Genomic DNA, 15,837 nt, shown 5'->3' on the forward strand with positions numbered 1-15,837 from the left:
ATAAAATAGTAAACTACAAAGAACGCAAATCAGCTGTGAACTGTCAGATTTTTGTATTGTTACAAATTTATTCGCATTTGTAATTTATTTGATTTAAAAATATCAAGGTAAGGAGTTTAATTATACAATTTTTACTTTTATCTTGTTGCGCGAAGAATGTAAATATGTTTTAATGTGAAAAATAATGATGGACGCAAAAGTGAGGTTAGAAACGTTTGTTTTTAAATGAAATGATTTTGTACTTACAAGAAAGAGGTGATGCACAATGTCTCCTGATCCAACACAAGAACCTGTTGAGGAATCATTAAATGTACCAAATTTACCTCTTGATAGAGGAATGAATGCATCAGATAGCGAAGATGATGATATAGGAATGGCAGGATATGTACCATTATCTCAGATTCCTGCAGATAGTGATCCCATGTTGTATGAAGACGAAGTATGTCTATTATATTTATTTAATAATATTTCATTTATATATAATAAGTATTTGTTTTACATTTATTTCTTTATTTCTTAGGATGATGAATGGATAAGTAATGCAGGTGAATCTAATCAAACATTAAGACCCCCAATATTAGAATCACAGAATGTATGTATTCTTTTAGATTTAAGGAAAAATGTAATTATATTTGTTTTTTAGTATTTTTAAAAATATTTTACACTCTTTATAGGCTTCCATGTCAGAAACAATAGAAGTTTGGTCATCTCCTCGCAATCGGTCAAATATAGATATGGATGCAGATAAAATCAATCAAGTAAAATCTATGATGGCATCTTTTACTTTACCAATTACAGCAATTCCAGAATGGGCAAAAGCTATATCAGAAGAACAATGGAAGGAACAACTTATTGGACGTATTAAAGAAATGCAAAATAGAGAAAAGTAAATTTCAATATTTTAATTAATTCTTTTATATAAATTATGTATATAAATATACAAATTAGAGTAATTCTTTTTCTCCTTTTTAAGCTATAAATTTGATGTTTGTTAATAAGTATAAAATTTCAAAATAAGTAACTCTAGTGTATACATTTAATTGAATACAGTAGCCAAATTTGATATTATGTAAATCATAACAAATAAAAATATTTATTTTATCTTAACTGAATTTTTATCATACGTCTGTTTATATATTTTCTATATAAGACTATTTTGCATTTTATTATTATCAATATACCTCACTTTATACAACCACTAAGTTAATTTTTTGTGATAAATGGTTATAATGGGTATGAATATATGATGTAATACTGTTCAACATTTGAAATCATGCTTCTGCCCAGTCATACACTGCAAAGAACACACTTGAATCATTGATGGATGTCGAATAAAGATACAATGACATTTATAGTTCGAGATCTGCACTGATAGCGGCAGCTTTTTGGGGATTTAATTTCATTCGTAAAGCGGTAACGTCATCTTCTATTCTTATCAATTTTCGGAATTTCTGGAAAGAAAATATCATATAAAAATTTTGTAAAACTGAAGAATTTTGAAAAGAAAATTTTTTAGTTTTTAATTAATGTACCTCAGAAATAGTTCCAGGTGTTGTAAACCAGATATAAATCATGTATCCGGGAATACATAACATTGAGGAAAGACCGCAAAGCCACCCTAACACGTGACTCCACCATGGATATTCATACGTAAGATATTTTACGGGAACGAATTTAATTATGTTGAAAGTGAAAACTCCCTAAATTAAAAATTTATTTCAATCAGACATCATCAAAAACGTATATTAAGAATTATAGAACAATAGAAATTATTGTTTTACCACGCAAATGGCTGGAGTAGTAAATGTCCAACATATCTTCCACCAGCAACATGGATAATAACCAATCATGTCACGAATTCCATCGTAAAATCGATTTACACCGAATGCCCACGAAACAGCAATACATTCAAAGAACATTAAAAACAATAAGCAAAATCCACTAACAGCATACGAATCCAAGAGTTGAAAAACATACATTCCCCCCTAAAAGAATTACGAGAAAAGAATTGCCGTGATCGATTTATAGCTAATGATGAAATTTAAATTTTACCTACTTACCTCAGTAACACAAAAAAGACCTATAAGATACGAGATAAAGCATACAATTGCTATGAATAATTCTTTTCGTTTTCTAAGAAGACGCGGCCATTCATCGACCGCGGCTGTTATGAAGCCTTCAACTGTACAAAACTATAAAACATAATAATCCATCATTTTCATTTTCGTTTCGTTAAAATATTGTAAATTACCTGACTATCTAAGCCAATAAGGATAAGCATGAAAAAGAATAAACAAGCCCAAATTGATGATCCTGGTAATTCAAGAACTGCGGAAGGATAAACCAAAAAAGCTAAACCTGGACCTAGATAAAACATTAAAAAGATATAAAATATTAATAAAAACTAAAAACATTTTGATTTAACATTAATCATCGCAATTACCAGAGGCTGCTACATCCGCTACAGGTTTTTGTTGTTCATGAGCCATAAAACCAACCACAGAAAATATAACAATGCCACTAAGCATACTAGTACATGAATTCACTGTACAAACGATTAGTGCATCCCTGAAAAAAGTACCATCTTTTTTTCACAACAAAACGCGACAATAAAACGTAAGTTACTCACTTGTAAACATTATTATTAAATTTATTGTAACTTCCAAGAGCAACCAATGCACCTAGACCCAGGGCATAAGAAAAAAATATTTGCGTCACCGCATCGATCCATACCTATTAACATTTATTAAATTATTTGCAGATTTATAGAATTAAAAAGAGGAAAACGATAGGAAAGGATATATATCTAATACTTCGGGATCACTGAGTTTTGAAAGATTTGGCGTTGCATAATATTTCAGACCTTCCATTGCTCCTGGTAAGGTCAATCCCCGTACCAATAAAACTGCTAATAATGCATATGGAAACAACGATGTAAAGTACACAACCTATATATATAAAAATTAACATTAATTGCAAATCATCCTTATTTATAAATTATGAATAATTGTGGAATCTTACTTTTCCAGTCCATTTCACGCCTTTCCAAATACAAAAATAACACATGATCCACACGACAGCTAAAGTACCTGCTAGTTCCCATCTTATTGAACCTATGCTTTCTATACCACCAGAAATTTGAAGGGTACGCCTCCTTTTAAAAACAAAAATGATACATTCAAATACAGAAAAAAATATATAATAGTTATTCTTGCATCATACAAACTCACTCCCAAAATTCTTTCACTGGATCTCTCAGCAAAGTGTGACTTAAGTTACCAATCGAAGTAGAACATATCGTATCTTCGTCTTCGGGCCAACATAACGCTTCTAAACGTTCTGAAGAAGTGAGGCAGTAACGTGTATTCCAAGAATTGCCGCATGTTCTCCATGGCACATCTATACGCACGTTTAACTGATATTTAGAAATTTTTATCTAATATACAATCTTATTAATTATATTTTATTCTTATACCAATTCGTAAGGAGACCAAAAAATAAAAAAGTGCCCATGCCAGTATAATGATATAATATATGTTCGTCCAACAAGAAAGTACGCAAGTAGCGTAGCCAATGCCTGTTTTATAAAAAGAAAATTTAATAATAAAGCAGTAGTCAAATATTTCAAGGAAATAATTATAGGTATAAAACCTTTGAAAATCGGAGCTATCTTAAAGACACCTAATCCTCCTATAGTCATCATCTGGCCCAATGATAACTCCATTAGGAACATGGGTACTCCGGCAAGTGCAAGAGCGATAAAATAAGGAACCATAAAAGCACCACCGCCATTTTTGTAGCAGAGGTAAGGAAATCGCCATAAGTTTCCTAATCCTATAGCCAACCCTACTACGGAGAGGATGAATTCGATCTTGAAACAAATAAAAACAATTTGACGTTAATAATTAATTGTTAATCGTAATGTGTGTGTGTGTCTTCTTCGTTACGCATTTTTATTGTTGTAATCTAAATTAATGTTTTATGAAAGTTCACCTTGCTGCTCCACGTTCCTCGATCCGGCAATGTTTTGATTTCTTTAAAAGCCGACGATTGCAAGCATTGAATTGCCTCGAAACGAAAATCTTGTTCTTTACTGCCATTTGAAACTCTTATGGGCGGTTCAGCAAACAAAGCTTTTAATTCTTGAACAGGATTTGCAGGCCTACATGGCAGAGGACTAGTGGACCTATCTACCTTGGATACCTTAGAAGATCCGCTCGAAGGCATTATTTTCTGTCCGAAATACAAAGTAAATCGAATTCACCTCATCCTATTAATTCTTATTTTAATCTGTAAACAAAAATTTTTAAACAATTTTTTCTCTGACAATTGGTTTCTTAGATTTATCGGATTTATCTAAAATACCGAATGTCCGATCTATAAACATTTTACTGTTTCAGATCTTGGGGCTTTGCTTTAAAACACTAAAGATTAATTTCTTTCATTGTGTTCAATTAAAAGCGAGTGCGAACGCGAAACAAATTTTAATATATAATAAGTGAAAGATGATCATTTCTGAAGAACTTGGACTATTCAACAGTCGTCGTAGTTACGTGAGATACTTCTGCACAAGGGTCTTGATGATGATGGATGACAGACAACGAGCCACTTCCGGGAATCATGTTTGTCAAACGTTGTTCCCATCAGACAACCTTGTCCTATTTTAGATCAATCATCGGTGAAAGAAACGATGTCATCGAAGATCATCACGTGGAACAACGAACTATGCGATCGACGAACGTCTCGCCACAATAAAATCATCCAGATTTAAATTTTCAATTTATCATGTAGGAGGTAGAAAACTATTCATCGGCAATTTTGTCGTTCCATCTCAAGTACTCAATCCGCGCTTGACAAATTGTCATAGTTATAACTGGGAAACATATAAGAAGATTTGTCCAACTTTCAAGTGTAAACAAACTGCTGGTATCGACGATCATTAACGAACTATTCATGGGTGCAATGTCCTTTTAATGATATCATCCTCGGTATAAAACAATTTACAACTTCTACACTTCAATTGTGTAATAAGCTCAATTGTATAGTGACTGACTTGAATGAATGAAGATAAATTAATCTTTAGGATATTTTCAGTCAATCTTACTATCATACCCAACGGTTATATTGTTATACAAATAAAACGTCATAAATTTACAGTATAAATAAGGATAAAAAAAATAATAAATGATATTGAAAAAGAATAAGAATTTCACACAAACGTAGGTACATTAAAAAAAAAATAAATTCATTTATCTTTTTAAAAGAAAAACTTAAATTTCATTCCTGCTGTTAATATTTTCTGTTGAAATGTCTTATCTACTCTATTAGTAATCATGAAATACCATGAAAAAGAAAATAAAACAATAAGAAGAAAAACCAAAATGAAAAAAAATTCATTCAAAAGCTTTTAATAAAAGAGCACATAACGTAATGTCACATTGACACAACATAATCATTGAACAAGTAGTATATGACAGTCTATCGATGGTCATAATGATAAGAAAAGATGAGAAAAGAAATTTCTCTATTGCCATACAGTTTAAACAATGTACGTACGTGCACAATTTCAAGGGCAGATATGAATTGCGGTTTCCACTGGACCGATATATCGATAATAGTCGGAAAACGTCGTTAGTGAAAAGAAACTGATGAAGCGTGTCGTATGTCGGCCCGTGTCGTTACGTTCACAAATCGCGCTCACGGACGGTAAGTGTTGAGATTTCTACTGTGCCCTACAGATCTACCCCACAATGGCGTTCAGTCCCCCAAGCACCAACACACCTATCGTTCCATTCAACAAATTAGTGCCACAGTGTCACTCTATATTTAGGTGCACTATCTGAATGGTGAGAGAGCACCGAGTTCGCTAATAACTGATTGACCACACCGATGGCTGCGAATTGTTCTCTTCTTTCATGAGTACATTTAAAATGCACTGAACTACACTTGATCTTGATTTCATAGTAGGTACATGTATCATGAACTTATTCGAAATTAAGATATAATTGGATATTTACTTAATTAGTTTTATTATTCTATTTTATTTATAAAACGATTTATTACAGATTTATTAAGTAATGAACGCATAGATTTGTTACTTTAAGACACAAAGGGAAGACAAAAATAAGAATAAACAAGAATAACGTGATGGGATTTATTAAGCATAATAATATCAAACAGTACAAGGAATTGTATTGAAATATTAAAATGATGGAAAACAGAAGTCTCTTATAAGGAATAATAATTTAAAAAATAATAAGCGAAAACATTTTGCAAACTCTTTCTCTTTACTAAGTACTACAAATTCAAGGATATAAAATAAGTTTTTGTTTAATTAAAGTTAAAGAATGCAAAGATTATAAAATGTCTTTAACGCAAATATTATTTTATTAAACAAATTTTTGGATACTTGGTATCTGAGTATAATACTTATATCATAACAATATTTTTATTTTGTAAAAGTATTATATATACTTTTTATATATTATATACAGTATATAATTAAAAAACCTTTAAACTTTTATATATTATATATGTATGATTCATTAATAACTAAAATAAAATATTTTAAAATATTAGTGTATACAATATTGTAATATTGCAATTGGTATCAATTGATATAACAATATAATTATTTCATTAAATGGCTTAATACTTATTATCAATCGTACTTAAATAAATAACTTAACTAAAATATTATTTCAAAAATATTTGCAATTTCAATATAGGAAGAGTAAAATAATTTCTGTTATTGAAAAGTTCTTATTAAAATACTAATTAAAAAGAATAGTTTAATGATTTTTGTGTATAATGATAGAAAAATGCGTATTTATTTAAATATTACATAAAATTTGATTGATTTATAGCTATTACAAAACTTTTTTTAAACATTTAAACTGCCAAGAATGATACTTGTATGTCACGTGGTCAATTATTTCGGTGCTCTACTTCCGTTTCCCGCCAAAAGCCGGTATTAGTCGAACATAAAAAGGACAAAAGGGACTTTAATAATTATTGCGATATAATCGTCAATTAATCATAATCAAAATACCAAAAATGATTGGGAAAGGCAAGATGTATGTGATAAAACGCGGTAAGTTGTCAACTTTATTATTCTGGTATTATTTCAAGTAATTTTTATATAATTGTATGTTAAACACAAGCTACTATACTAAACTTTTGTAATTATTAGATGGACGCAAAGAAGATGTTCACTTTGACAAAATAACGTCCAGAATTCAAAAATTATGTTATAATTTGGATATGGATTATGTAGATCCTGTGAGTTTACTTAGCAAATTATTTATTCTTATACTTAATTATACATTATATATGTTATAATATATTTTGTATTATGTATGATATACAATAAAGACTTATTTTCTGTTAGTTTTGTACAATATTGTTAAGGTTATATAGTAATGAGAAGTATGTTTTTAATATTTTTTTATTTTTTTATAGTCTGCAATTACTTTCCGTGTAATCAGTGGTATATACTCAGGTGTAACTACTGTTGAATTAGACAATCTTGCAGCTGAAACTGCAGCAACAATGACTACTAAACATCCAGATTATGCGATATTAGCTGCACGAATTGCAGTCTCTAATCTTCATAAAGAAACAAAAAAAAGTTTTAGTGGTATGAAAAATATTCAATTTATATTCTTTTGTCGTTTTTTAATTCAATATTTTCTTTCATTTTCTTTCATTTTTAGAAGTAATACAGTCCTTATATAACGTAAAGGAACAATATTCAAATGAAAGCAGACCTGTTATTAGCGAAGAATATTACAATATTATACAAAAAAATGCAAATAAATTAAATTCCGCAATAATTTATGATAGAGATTTTAGTTATAATTACTTTGGTTTTAAAACACTTGAGAAAAGTTATTTATTAAAGATACATGGGAAAGTTGTTGAAAGACCACAACATATGCTAATGAGAGTTGCAGTTGCTATCCATGGTGAAAATATTGATAAAGCTATAGAAACATACAACTTTTTATCAGAACGTTACTTTACTCACGCATCTCCAACACTTTTTTCTGCATGTACTAGACGACAGCAAATGTCTAGGTATATTTATCAAGATCAAAATAAAGCATATTTACTTAAAGTGATAATTTAATGCTCATATTTTTCAGTTGTTTTTTACTAACAATGAGTGATGATAGCATTGAAGGAATTTATGATACATTAAAAAGATGTGCACTTATTAGTAAATCAGCTGGTGGTATTGGACTTAATGTACATTGTATTCGAGCAAGAGGTACACCAATAGCTGGTACACTTGGTGTATCTAATGGTTTGATTCCAATGATCAGAGTATACAATAATACAGCTCGGTATGTTGATCAAGGAGGAAATAAAAGACCAGGAGCATTTGCTATATATTTGGAACCATGGCATGCAGATATCTTTGAATTTTTAGATCTTAAAAAAAATACTGGTAAATTCATCAACGATTTTGTGATTACCTATTTTAACAATCATTTTATATTTCATATATGCTGATAATTGACAGGTAAGGAAGAACATAGAGCAAGAGAATTATTCTATGCTCTATGGATACCTGATCTTTTTATGAAACGAGTTTTAGAAAATGGTGTATGGTCTTTAATGTGTCCACATGAATCTCCTGGTCTACCTGATGTTTGGGGCGATGAATTTGAAGCTCTCTATACGCGGTATATTAAATTAAATTTTATTAATAATACATAATAAAATTTATTAGCTATATTAAATATTGGCAATTGATTCATTAGATACGAGAATGAGAAAAGATATAAACGTCAGATTCAAGCTAGAGATTTATGGACATCTATTCTTGTCGCTCAAGTTGAAACAGGAACTCCTTATATGCTTTATAAAGATCATTGCAATCGTAAATCAAATCATCAAAATATAGGAACAATCAAAAGTAGTAATTTGTGTACAGAAATCGTACAGTTTTCCAGTCCAGATGAAATCGCTGTGTGTAATTTGGCTTCAGTTGCGGTCAATATGTTTGTAAATCCTGTTAATCGAACATTTGATTTTCAAAAACTTTTGCAAGTCACAAAAATTATTACTTGTAATCTAGATAAGATTATCGATGTTAACTATTATCCAGTTCCACAAGCGAAAACATCAAATTTTAGACACAGACCTATAGGTAGGTATTTCTGTTATGTAAAATGTGAAGTATAAAATTTGAGTATTTTAAAATGTTTATCATATATATTTTAGGGATTGGAATTCAGGGTCTCGCAGATGCATTTCTTTTAATGCGATATCCATTTGAAAGTGAGGAAGCACAAAAACTTAATATTCAAATATTTGAAACACTATATTACGGTGCTTTAGAAGCTAGCTGTGAACTTGCTGCAGAGAAAGGAACATATGAAACTTATAAAGGTAGTCCAGTCAGTAAAGGAGTGAGTAAATTATGTATAAAAATAATTTGTTACAATAGCATTGATATATCACAATATACTGATTATTTATGTATTTCCAGATTTTACAATATGATATGTGGAATGTTACTCCAACTGATTTATGGAATTGGACAATTTTAAAAGAAAAAATTGCTAAACATGGAGTTAGAAATTCTTTACTAATTGCACCTATGCCAACAGCATCTACTGCACAAATTTTAGGAAATAATGAATCCATAGAACCATATACCAGCAATATTTATGCAAGAAGAGTTCTGTCTGGAGAATTCCAAATTGTAAACCCTCACTTACTTCGAGATCTAACTGAAAGAGATCTTTGGGATGAGAACATGAAAAACGAAATTATAGCAAATAATGGTTCTATACAGGTAAATACTTTATATAAGTTGAAAATGCATAGTAATGCATTACTGAAATATACACAAAAAAAGTTATTTTTTATTAATCTGTATTTCGTAGAATATTGAACGTATACCAGATGATCTAAAAATGCTTTATAAAACAGTTTGGGAAATATCACAAAAAGTAATCTTAAAAATGGCAGCAGATCGAGGTGCATTTATAGATCAATCACAGTCATTAAATGTTCATATGGCTAAACCAACAACAGAAAAACTGACTTCAATGCATTTTTATGGCTGGAAAATGGCAAATATTCTTAATTTTTATTCTTGTTACTTTATACATTATTTTAATAGAATTTATTTATTCACGTGAAAACGCTTTGCAGGGTTTGAAAACCGGTATGTACTATTTAAGAACGAAACCGGCCGTAAATGCTCTTCAATTCACAGTCGATAAATCAAAATTACGAAACGCAAATACTATTAACCCTTGTCAGTCTAGTAATTCTGAAAGTGGTAATGAGGAGGAACTCAACTCTTCAAAAAGTGGATGGTTACAAAATCAAAACAACGAAAGCATAGACAATGTACTCGCATGCTCTCGCGAAAATGGAGATGCATGCATGGCTTGCGGATCATAAATATAAATATTTGTTATATTTTGTACTTAAGTTATCATTTTTATAATCATTGTACATGTGATGAATGTTATATTTAAGCATAGTTTTTGTAATACTATACTAAGTTTTGAAAAATTGTAAAATAAAATTTGCCTTTGATTTCGTTTGTTTCTTTATTTTACTTAATACTTACTATTTGTTATTAAAATTCGAATAAATTAGAATGCAGAGAGTATAATTCAAAATTTCGCGCGATACAGGATAGTCAACTAAATCTAAGTAAATGTTGATCACCGTTCTTCGTATGCTACAGTCGAGTGTTCAGGAACAGCGTCACTACGGTAGTCAAGTAAAATGTCAAAATTACAAGCGTGAAGACGTACATAGTTGCGTATCAGCTTGATGTCGAGTAAATTTCATTAAAGATCTAGAGTGAATACATTCATTTTGGACTCATTTGTGAGTGATTCGATATTGTGCCGATTAAATATGTAATGATTTTGTTTTCTGATCAAAACAATAAGGAAACATTAATAAAAGAGACTTCTTCTATAACCAATTTTAAGCATTAATGTCCAGCTGATGTATTTTAACGTATTTGACAGTTGAAATTGCGCAATTGTTGCTAAGATTTTCTTATGAGTCTTTTTACGCAATTTATTTAAATTGCCGTATAGAATGGCGGATTTGGATGACTTATTTCATTTAGATCAATACATAGGTCCAGAATCTCTTACAGAATTGTGTTTCCAAGTGATCTGCAAAAATTTAGACATTATCTCGGTGAGGGATAAGCATGACTACCGAAATCTTTTGAAAGGAGTGGTTTTCCCAAGCGAGATATGCGATAAACTTATTGAATACGTTTTACGAAACGATCCGGATGAAGATCACGATCGTTTCTTTACGATTTTCAAAAATGTATGGATAACCAAACTTAAACGCGTCAAAGTTGTAGGATCCAATATAACTGATGATTCAGTACAGATCTTTACAAATCATAAACTTGTGAGATTAGAATTAACAGACTGTCCTAATTTAACGAATTTATCTATTAACTACATAAATGCAAATGCAGAAAATTTACATACTTTAGTATGTCGTGGAACTTCTATGATCATTCCAGAAAAACTTATAGGTAAGAACATTTGGTTGTTTATTTTCATTCAGTAATTACATATATTGTGATTTTAATATAAATCTTTATTGAGACACCTAGTATCTTATATCTTATATAAATTTTTCTTACTAATAATCAAAATTATGTGTATTTTATGATAAGAGTAGATATACATTATTCTTCAAAATGATAAGTGACAATAAATATTGTTACTATCATTAAGGTGCAAGTTTTATATTATGAATGAAATATGTTATTATTATGAAATTTAATGATTGATATATTTAAAACATCTAATTATCAGTATTATTTGCATTTAATTGAGAGATGTTAATTACATTTTTTAAATTATTGATATGTTTATTTAATAGTAAAATTAATATATGTGTATGTTTTTTTGATTGTTAGAATACCAGAAACAAGGATATGTATTTAAAATACCAAATTTAAGGACCTTGGCTTTAGAATATGTTCCAATTTGTGCCTCAGAATATAACATGCTCTTGGCTGGATTAACAAATTTAACAAATTTAGATTTGTCTAATAGTTTTGATGTGGGCACTTTTGATTTTTTCCATTTGGTTCCCAATTTAATATCCTTAGTTTTATATAATGTTAAAATTATTTCTCAAGCACAAGCTTTTGTTAGCAATATATGTCATTTGAAAAATTTAAGGTAACTATTTATTTATCTTTTATATGATAGAATAAAATATTGTATTCAAATTTTTTAATTTAATATTTTTAAAATTAGGCATTTGGATATATCTCAAATTAATCCAGAAGATGGAATATTTACAAACCCTAATACAATCTTGTCTGATATAATAAATGGTTTGCCTCAACTAACTTCTTTAGATATTAGTGGTACAAATCTAGCAGGGATAGAAATTGTAGATCGTGGAATACAAACAGTTGAACATTCTTTCTACTCTGACATATACAATAATAATCTTTGTGACATACCAGGTCTTATTTCAAGAGTAGATAGACCTTTACAATTTTTAGGACTCTATGGAGCAAACGATGCACCCTGTAGGCGACGTAATATCCCAGCAAAATTGGTAAATAAAAGCAATATTTTATAACAAGTATATAATAATATTGCATAACTTATCATTATTTATTCTATCCTTTAAAATTTTAGATTGCAGGAAATGCAAATGAAGATCAAATATTAGTTGCAGCTCATGTTTATATGAATAATAAAGAGGATTTAATGTTAAAAGTAATAAGTGATTTATATCATATGTACAGATATGAAAATTGTCATAGGATGGATCAAGCACTTTGTGCAGTGTTAGAAGCAATGGAGAAATATCCTACTCAAAAAGATATACAAATATCTGGAAGGTATTTAATTACATTTGTATGATTTTTGCACATTTAAATCTATTATATATCTTCAAAAAATTTAGTATGCGTATTGTTTATACTTAACAGTGCAGCATTGTTTTATATTGTGAAAATGAAAGAAAAAGGCGAATTAGAAGCCAGATTGAAAAAAAGAATTGTCCGTACTCTTCTCGTTGGAATGAGTATTCATAAAAATGAAGAAACTATGATGCGCAATGGCTGTCTAACATTATTCCAATTCCGATTACCACAAGATGTAGTACGTATTATTTTATAGCAATAACGTTATGTTATTTATCTAATATATTTTAAGAAATGTTGCTAATTCTTATTTACATTTCATCAGATGTCACACTATGAAACACTGGTAAAACTACTTTTGCATTTAGCTAAACATGCACAACAGGAAAGTTATATTCAACGTATTGGAATATTTCTTTTAAATACCCTAGCATGTCAAGTAACAGGCAGAGAAAAACGTTTATTAGGCAATCTCGGTTGTATAAAGACAATGCTTGAACTAATTAAATACAGAGTTGAATCTAGAACATTTGATGATGTTATGGAAGTAGCTTGGTCAACTATGTGGAATGTGACTGATGAAACTCCTATAAATTGTCAACGATTTTTTGAAGAAAATGGCATGCTACTATTCTATAAATGTGTGAAGGTATACAATATTAATCTAATTTATTAAGTTATTATTATTAAATTTATTATTAAGTATCAAATAAAAACAATTATGTTGTTTTTACAGCAATACTCTCGTAAAGAAGAATTATTAAAAAATATGATGGGATTACTTGGTAATGTGGCTGAAGTACAAAGTCTTAGAGTGCATCTAATGCAATTACCATATATGGTTGTTTTTACAGATTTAATACGTACTGTTAGAGAAAGCATTGAGGTATTTTATACTTATATCATAATAAATATATTTAATATTTATATTTTTATAATATTTAGTATATATTTTTTTGTTATTAGGTACCATATAATGCAGTTGGCATATTAGCTCACATAGCATCTGATGGTGTTGGAGCATGGACAATAGAAAAACCTAGTCGGGATGTTGTTCTTGAACTTATGGTTGAAGCTATTGAACGATGGGATATATCATCAGAACGTAATATTAATTATCGTTCATTTTTACCACTATTACGTTTGGTAGATATATATCATACACCACAATGTCAACATTGGGCAGTTTGGGCTCTTGCTAATCTTACAACTGTTTATCGTAAGTATATATATATTGTAAAATTTAATTCTATCTTAATCTATATTTTCAGATATAAAAAAATTTTTAAATTTAAATTTAAATTTTATTATTTATGCAACAACATATAGTACTAACAAGTTTTATTAAAACTATGATTACTTTAACAGCCCATAAATATTGCATATTAGTTATTCGAGAAGGAGGCCTGGAGAAATTGAATACTTTAATCTCAGATCCAAGACCATATGAACGTATAAAAGAACTTGCCCATATTGTAATTGAAAATTGTAGTCATTATAGTAGCAACTCCAATGACATGAATGTTCATTCGCCTTTAGATGAAGATTATATATATAGTTCTGATGGTTGAAACCCGATTTTCATTATTACAATTCAAACATCATAAAAAGTAGAATGTTTTATGTCTGTAATAAAATATCTTTTAAAAAAATGAGTGTGAGTAAGATTATAAAACATACATGCGTTGATTTGCCAAATTGTAAATTTCAAATTGAGTACTCAGACAATCTTACTTGCACTTTTACAACATAAACATTTCATTGCATGTTTTATTTATTACATATTATGAAATATGTTTTAACTATGAGTGAAAATATTAACATTAATGATATTATTAACAAGAAACTAATTAGTTAATAAAATATTTTTGATGCTCATAATCAATATTCAAATTCAAACATACTTCTTATTTATGTAAATAATCACGCTGTATTATAAATAAGACAAAAACTAAAATTAGATTGAAACTATTTGTTTAAATAATAATAATAGATTTCAAAACTTATATTAAGTTTCTTATATCTATATGAATCATTTGTAGATATTTGTATTATAAACAACTTTATTAGTTTCCATTATATTTTTTTTTTTTTTTTTTGATAAAAAATGTTTAAAATAAAAAAAAATACATTAGACTCTATTATGTAAATATAACTAAAATGAAATAAGATGAATTAGGTTTACAAATTTGTACATCTCTATTATTAAAATTAAAATTCTTTCAAATAACGATACTGTTGTTAAAATTAAGCCATAAAACGAACATTATAACTTGAACTATTTGTAGATTTTAGTTATTACTTACACAGCTAGCAAAATATCTGCGTGAATGATTATCTAAATGATTGTTATTGTAATCGTTATGTAACATTAATGTATGCGTGTAATAAATTGCAAAAATTCTTGATTTGTTTAATCTATAACATAAAGTCACATTGACGCCCCTTTCCATTTTTTATTTCATACAATTTTCATTTTTATTACCTAAATGATCAACATGGTAAAATCTTTATCGTTTTTTATAAAATATTTCATTTTAATCCTTGTATGTATAAAATATACTATATATGTAAGTACTAGGAAAATGTGATTTACAAAAAACATATTTCATTACCTAATACTTAAAGATTTTATATAATAATAAATAGTTAAAAATATTCATCTATTGCTTTGTTTAAAAATATTATTTTAATTGCATTATTTTATCATATTTTGTTATACGTAAAATGCATCTGTTGAATTTGTTGGAGCGCATAGGTATTTTAGTGCCAAGTAGTTCAATTTTTTAAATGATGATTCCTTAAAAATATACTATATATTATGAACAAAAAATTAACTTCTCAAAAATATTGGAATAACATAAAATAATATATTTTTGTTAAAAATTATCAATTCAGTGTAAGCTACACAATTACATGCGATAGATGTACGTTAT

The 15,837-nt window shown here is 28.6% G+C and overlaps 4 protein-coding genes across 7 annotated transcripts; 3 read left to right on the plus strand and 1 right to left on the minus strand.

Annotated features, from left to right (window-relative positions):
• On the plus strand, window positions 1-1,107 carry LOC122536705 (male-enhanced antigen 1). Of its 3 annotated transcripts, none has more exons than XM_043669279.1 (4): window positions 1-107; window positions 250-439; window positions 521-592; window positions 675-1,107. In XM_043669279.1, exons 2-4 carry the CDS (start codon window positions 266-268, stop codon window positions 888-890), a joined length of 462 nt encoding a protein of 153 aa, XP_043525214.1. In that variant the 5' UTR covers window positions 1-107; window positions 250-265; the 3' UTR covers window positions 891-1,107. The 3 variants fall into 3 exon arrangements, with proteins under 3 accessions (XP_043525214.1, XP_043525217.1, XP_043525218.1); XM_043669282.1 differs by having other exon boundaries at window positions 256-439; XM_043669283.1 differs by lacking the exon at window positions 1-107 and having other exon boundaries at window positions 229-439.
• A 21-nt stretch (window positions 1,108-1,128) lies between these two features.
• LOC122536704 (sodium- and chloride-dependent GABA transporter 1-like) lies at window positions 1,129-5,716 on the minus strand. 2 transcript variants are annotated; one of them, XM_043669278.1, is made up of 15 exons: window positions 5,557-5,716; window positions 4,554-4,873; window positions 3,994-4,290; window positions 3,652-3,871; window positions 3,476-3,577; window positions 3,231-3,399; window positions 3,022-3,154; window positions 2,814-2,948; window positions 2,630-2,733; window positions 2,444-2,568; window positions 2,252-2,364; window positions 2,061-2,192; window positions 1,782-1,985; window positions 1,533-1,700; window positions 1,129-1,451 (listed from the first exon to the last, which is right to left on the minus strand). In XM_043669278.1, exons 3-15 carry the CDS (start codon window positions 4,225-4,227, stop codon window positions 1,350-1,352), a joined length of 1,941 nt encoding a protein of 646 aa, XP_043525213.1. In that variant the 5' UTR covers window positions 4,228-4,290; window positions 4,554-4,873; window positions 5,557-5,716; the 3' UTR covers window positions 1,129-1,349. The 2 variants fall into 2 exon arrangements, with proteins under 2 accessions (XP_043525213.1, XP_043525212.1); XM_043669277.1 differs by lacking the exon at window positions 4,554-4,873 and having other exon boundaries at window positions 1,130-1,451.
• A 1,212-nt stretch (window positions 5,717-6,928) lies between these two features.
• On the plus strand, window positions 6,929-10,567 carry LOC122536708 (ribonucleoside-diphosphate reductase large subunit). Its single transcript, XM_043669285.1, has 11 exons — window positions 6,929-7,093; window positions 7,193-7,281; window positions 7,462-7,639; window positions 7,716-8,079; window positions 8,148-8,452; window positions 8,528-8,690; window positions 8,769-9,157; window positions 9,232-9,419; window positions 9,500-9,808; window positions 9,900-10,088; window positions 10,171-10,567. Exons 1-11 carry the CDS (start codon window positions 7,057-7,059, stop codon window positions 10,423-10,425), a joined length of 2,466 nt encoding a protein of 821 aa, XP_043525220.1. The 5' UTR covers window positions 6,929-7,056; the 3' UTR covers window positions 10,426-10,567.
• A 155-nt stretch (window positions 10,568-10,722) lies between these two features.
• LOC122536707 (protein zer-1 homolog) lies at window positions 10,723-15,318 on the plus strand. The gene is made up of 9 exons (XM_043669284.1): window positions 10,723-11,542; window positions 11,933-12,200; window positions 12,279-12,588; window positions 12,672-12,877; window positions 12,968-13,139; window positions 13,227-13,550; window positions 13,638-13,787; window positions 13,868-14,120; window positions 14,270-15,318. The coding sequence occupies exons 1-9, from the start codon at window positions 11,083-11,085 to the stop codon at window positions 14,470-14,472; spliced, it is 2,346 nt and encodes a 781-aa protein (XP_043525219.1). The 5' UTR covers window positions 10,723-11,082; the 3' UTR covers window positions 14,473-15,318.
• Window positions 15,319-15,837: the final 519 nt, after the last annotated feature.

The sequence above is a fragment of the Frieseomelitta varia genome, unplaced genomic scaffold (assembly GCF_011392965.1).
Source record: "Frieseomelitta varia isolate USP_RPSP 00005682 unplaced genomic scaffold, Fvar_1.2 scaffold_867, whole genome shotgun sequence".
NCBI classification, from domain to species: domain Eukaryota; kingdom Metazoa; phylum Arthropoda; class Insecta; order Hymenoptera; family Apidae; genus Frieseomelitta; species Frieseomelitta varia.

Coding starts and splice junctions, on each gene's coding strand:
- LOC122536705 (XM_043669279.1), top strand. CDS start 266: ATGTCTCCTGATCCAACACAAGAACCTGTTGAGGAATCATTAAATGTA. Junction 440..520: donor CCATGTTGTATGAAGACGAA/GTATGTCTATTA, acceptor TTTATTTCTTAG/GATGATGAATGGATAAGTAA. Junction 593..674: donor CAATATTAGAATCACAGAAT/GTATGTATTCTT, acceptor CACTCTTTATAG/GCTTCCATGTCAGAAACAAT.
- LOC122536704 (XM_043669278.1), bottom strand. CDS start 4,227: ATGCCTTCGAGCGGATCTTCTAAGGTATCCAAGGTAGATAGGTCCACT. Junction 3,400..3,475: donor TTTGGTCTCCTTACGAATTG/GTATAAGAATAA, acceptor ACGTGCGTATAG/ATGTGCCATGGAGAACATGC. Junction 1,701..1,781: donor CTACTCCAGCCATTTGCGTG/GTAAAACAATAA, acceptor TTTTTAATTTAG/GGAGTTTTCACTTTCAACAT.
- LOC122536708 (XM_043669285.1), top strand. CDS start 7,057: ATGATTGGGAAAGGCAAGATGTATGTGATAAAACGCG. Junction 7,640..7,715: donor AACAAAAAAAAGTTTTAGTG/GTATGAAAAATA, acceptor TTTCATTTTTAG/AAGTAATACAGTCCTTATAT. Junction 10,089..10,170: donor ATTTTTATGGCTGGAAAATG/GCAAATATTCTT, acceptor AACGCTTTGCAG/GGTTTGAAAACCGGTATGTA.
- LOC122536707 (XM_043669284.1), top strand. CDS start 11,083: ATGGCGGATTTGGATGACTTATTTCATTTAGATCAATACATAGGTCCA. Junction 11,543..11,932: donor CATTCCAGAAAAACTTATAG/GTAAGAACATTT, acceptor TTTGATTGTTAG/AATACCAGAAACAAGGATAT. Junction 12,589..12,671: donor GTAATATCCCAGCAAAATTG/GTAAATAAAAGC, acceptor TTAAAATTTTAG/ATTGCAGGAAATGCAAATGA.